This window comes from Leucoraja erinacea, unplaced genomic scaffold (genome assembly GCF_028641065.1).
Source record: "Leucoraja erinacea ecotype New England unplaced genomic scaffold, Leri_hhj_1 Leri_348S, whole genome shotgun sequence".
Classification (NCBI taxonomy): Eukaryota; Metazoa; Chordata; class Chondrichthyes; order Rajiformes; family Rajidae; genus Leucoraja; species Leucoraja erinaceus.
Window position 1 is genome coordinate 50,001 of NW_026576249.1, and position 4,316 is coordinate 54,316.

The 4,316-nt window shown below is 48.4% G+C and overlaps 1 protein-coding gene across 5 annotated transcripts in view; it reads right to left on the bottom strand.

Annotated features, from left to right (window-relative positions):
* The window catches only part of LOC129693564 (carcinoembryonic antigen-related cell adhesion molecule 6-like), a 25,467-nt gene extending 21,442 nt beyond the window's left edge, over positions 1–4,025 (bottom strand). Inside the window, exons 1-2 of one of the 5 annotated variants that reach the window (XM_055630364.1) lie at positions 3,828–4,025; positions 944–1,078 (exon numbers count right to left, since the gene is read on the bottom strand). In XM_055630364.1, the coding sequence (XP_055486339.1) occupies positions 944–1,004 (61 nt within the window). In that variant the 5' untranslated portion in view covers positions 1,005–1,078; positions 3,828–4,025. Of the gene's footprint in view, positions 1–943; positions 1,086–3,818 lie in introns of all 5 variants that reach the window. The other 4 variants (XM_055630363.1, XM_055630361.1, XM_055630362.1 and 1 more) reach the window with 4 other exon arrangements.
* Positions 4,026–4,316: the final 291 nt, after the last annotated feature.

Genomic DNA, 4,316 nt, shown 5'->3' on the forward strand with positions numbered 1-4,316 from the left:
ATAAAGTTCTATTGCATCTTATTGTAAAGGACTGAGTGTGAAGGTCAGAAAGGGGAAGTTTCACAAAGAAAGGATTAGTTTAATTTGGGATCATGTTTGACACAGACATCAGGTCCTAACATCAAGGACATAGAAACATAGAAAATAGGTGCAGGAGTAGGCCATTCGGCCCTTTGAGCCTGCACCACCATTCAATATGATCATGGCTGATCATCCAACTCAGTATCCTGTTCCTGCCTTCTCTCATGTTGATAAACAGGAATAAAAGTTTCCAAATGTGATGGAAAAACTGGAGGAAAGATTAGGTACTCAGAGCTCGCTTATACCCCCATTAAGGAGGCATTTAAACACACCTGAGCAATTACAAACTCCTGTGAAGCCATGCGTCCCAAACATTATGGTGCCCTGAAATGGGTGGTATGGTATCCCTTTAGCCACAAGGGCCACATCTAACTCCCTCTTAAATATAGCCAATTAACTGGCCTCAACTATCTTCTGCGGCAGAGAATTCCAGAGATTCACCACTCTCTGTGTGAAAGAAGTTTTCCTCATCTCGGTCCTAAAAGATTTCCCCCTTATCCTTAAACTGCGACCCCTTGTTCTGGACTTCCCCAACATCGGGAACAATCTTCCTGCATCGAGCCTGTCCAACCCCTTAAGAATTTTGTAAGTTTCTATAAGATCCCCCCTCAATCTCCTAAATTCTAGCGAGTATAAGCCGAGTCTATCCAGTCTTTCCTCATATGAAAGTCCTGCCATCCCAGGAATCAGTCTGGTGAACCTTCTCTGTAGGTTTACAAGAATGTCTTTCCTGTTCCTATGCTCTACTGTCCAATTTAGAATTATATTTCTACGAATGCATTTTCTATTTTTCCCTAACTTGAACAGACTTGAGCCAGGTTACAGTCACCGCCTGCTTACAGAGATTCAGAAGTAATTTTACCTGAAATTCTGTTGCTGAGAAGTTGCAGAAGACAGAGGATAGAGCAGCCAAAGGTCATCATTATGTAAAGGAGATGGTGCTGTCAGCTTATTCAAATAACGGAATAGGGTCACGCAGGTTGCCTGGTAACTTCATCTGAAAACTGAGAGAAGGAAATGGAGCAATATATCACATTATAATGTATATTTAGATGAGCGGAACTCAGAAGGTCAGGCATATGTGGAAGGAATGGCGAGATTATGTTTTGGGTGGGACTGTTTTATTGATGAGGGCAGCGTTGCTGATATGATTAACATGGGCTTCTGCAAGGCCTTCAACAAGGAAGACTGGTTGAAAAGATAAGAGCCCATATGAAACAGCAAGTCCTCATTTTCAATCAAGACCAGGGTTAGCTTTGAGGAGCAGTTTGACGGTTGACATCAAACGGGTCATGGCAGCTATCGAAAAAGTACGGAAATAGCAAGGGGGAAATTTTAAAAAACACGAAGGATTTCCTGAAAACCTGAAGGATTTTTCCGAAGGGAAAATGGGAAAAAAACCCGATGGTTACCAAAAGAAAGGGGGCGTCGGTGATCGCTCCGTGTCCGTGACGGAGGGAAGGGATGTTTGATGGTTTGCGTTCTTCTTTCCCCTGACTCAGTCTGAAGACGGGTCTCGACCGGAAATGTCACCTATTCCTTGTGTTCAGAAATGCCGCCCGAACCACTGCATGTTGAGGGGGAAGAAAGGGGTAGACGGGGAGGGGGGGGTGACCCCCTGGAGAAGGGGGAGGTGGGTCGTTCCCTCACTGTCCCGGGGCAGCGCTCCCACCCCTCCAGTCGCCGTGCTTCACGCACACAATCCTGTCTCCATCCCTCTCGTCGCGACTCTCGTCAGCAGCGGCCTCTGCAGCCCGTCCGGGTTTTTATTATTTTTTGTCTATGTTTCTATGTAGTTTTTGTTATTTTTTGTTGGTGTGTGTGTGTGTGTGTGGGGGGGGGTGGGGGTGGGGGGGGGGGGTGGGGGTGGGGGGGGGGGTGGGGGGGTAACTTTTTAAATCTCTCCCTGCACGGGAGACCCGACCTTTTCTTGTCTCTGGAGGGAGACCGCTTTTCAGGGCTCTCGCAAAGGCGACTTCTCCCGCCCGAGTTGCGGGGTCGAAGAGCTCCTGGAGCGGGGCCTGACATCACCGCCCCGCGCGGCTTGGAATGGCCGCGGGACTCTGCGAGCGCACGCCGGGGGCTCTAACACCAAGACCCGGTGTGCGACCTCGCACCACCCGGCGTGGCTTTAATGGCCGCGGGACAATCGCCATCGCCAGCCGGGGGCTTTGACTTTGACTCTGACATGGTGGGGGGGGGGGGAGTGCAGTGGAGAGATAAGTTTTTTTGGCCTTCCATCACAGCAATGTGATGGATGTTTATGTAAATTATGTTGTGTCTTGGGTCTATTTCTTTGTAATGTATGGCTGCAGAAACGTCATTTCGTTTGGACCTCAAGGGGTCCAAATGACAATTAAATTGAACGACAATGCATGACAATGACTCTCTCCCCGGGGAGACACAGTGAACAATACAGGGAGGGCCGGGCCTGGGGTTGGAGCAATGTTTACAAACCTCGGCCTCAGCTCACACCCGTCCGACAGGACCCCGGCACCCGTTCCTGCCGCCGGCCCCCTCCCTCCCTTCTCTCTTTCCCTTCCCTCCCTCCCTTTCCTCCACCCCCCCCCCCTCCCTTCCGTTCTTCCCTCCTTCCCTACTTCTTGCATCCACCACAGTGGGGTGCTTGGAGGACCCACTGTGGTGGTGTTAATTTGTGTTTATTGTTGTTTATTATTGTATTATTGTATGTATGACTGCAGGCACGAAATAACAATAAAGGCATAGAAACATTTCTCACATTTATCCACATTATTCAATTCAATTCAGTTCAATTCTCTCCCTTCCTTCTCTCCTTTCCTCCCTCCTTCCTCTCTCTCTTTTCCCTTCTCTCCTTCCCTCCCTCCCTTCTTTCTCTCCATCCTCTCTCTCTTTTCCCTTCTCTCCTTCCTTCCCTCCATTCTTCCTCTCCGTCTTTCTCTACTTCCCTCACTCCCTTCTCTCCTTCCTCCCTTCTCTCCCTCCCTCCCTTCCTTCTCTCCCTCCCTCCCTTCTCTCCTTCCCTCCCACACACACGCATAACGCATAGCCAACTAACACACACATCACGCTCAGCCAACTAACACACACACAACAAAGACACACACACAGACAACTAAGTTTAGATGGGGTAGAAGCCCAAAGGGTAGGGTGGGGCTGAAGCTCAAAATTTAATGCCTGGACTGGTTTTTCGAAACAGTTATTGGTTTTCTAAGATCTAGTTTTTTTTTTTTTTCATTTCATTGTCACTAAAACAAGTGGTATTATAATGATGTACTTTTCAGAGGTGATTTACACAATTTGTTTGTTACTAGTAGGCTTACGTGTATGCAATTTTATATTAAAACGTAGCTTAGATCTGTTTGGTCCATTAACAAGGCACTTTTTAAGCGCACATTTTGATTATTCTCCATTCTACCATAGAGATATAAAGTCTATAATAGACTTTATTTGTATTTCTAAGATTCTACAAAACTTGGCTGGGAACCTGGGGCTCACCAAAATTGTTCCCAATTGGGCCCCGCACCTCGTAAGGCCGGCCCTGCCCCTCGTCCTCACTTTTCACCCCACCAGCTGTCACATACAACAAGTAATCCTCCATCAGTTTCGCCACCTCCAACGTGACCCCCACCACTCGCCACGTCTTCTCATCTCTCCCACCCCCACGTCTGTCTTCCGCAAAGACCGCTCCCTCCGTAACTCCCTTGTTAACACAACAACATTTGTGAAACCACTGTCAGCAGGGGCGTTAAACTCACTTTCCTTACCGTCGGGGGTGAAATTCAATTTCGTTTTGCATCCTTCATTGTTAAAGATGGATGATAAAAAGCCGTTTGCAGAATTCACACAAAGACATCAGATTCCCAAAAAACAAAACTCTCTTTGTCCTTGCTGTCTCCTCCTCTTCCTCGACCTCCTCCCATCCCTCAGCCTTCGGGCTCCACCTCCTTGTTCCTTTCTACTCCCCTCCCTATCAGTGTGAAGTAGGGCAAAGATCCTATAGCAGAGCTCTGCTATAGGATCTTTGAAGAAGGGTTTCACCGGATTCGGTGCCTCTGAAGTCGTGGTCGCTACTCATCGTTACACCCGGGTCGTCCAGCTCGCTGGCGAGGAAGTCTAGTCCGTGAGATCGAGTTGGACGGGTGCCCGGCCTGTAAAAGCAGATCGCCGCTTGAAATATCCATCCCCTCGGCGACAGGAGACGGACCGCTGCTCGAATGTGAAGTTTATCCAGATACGAGAACCCAGCGCCACCG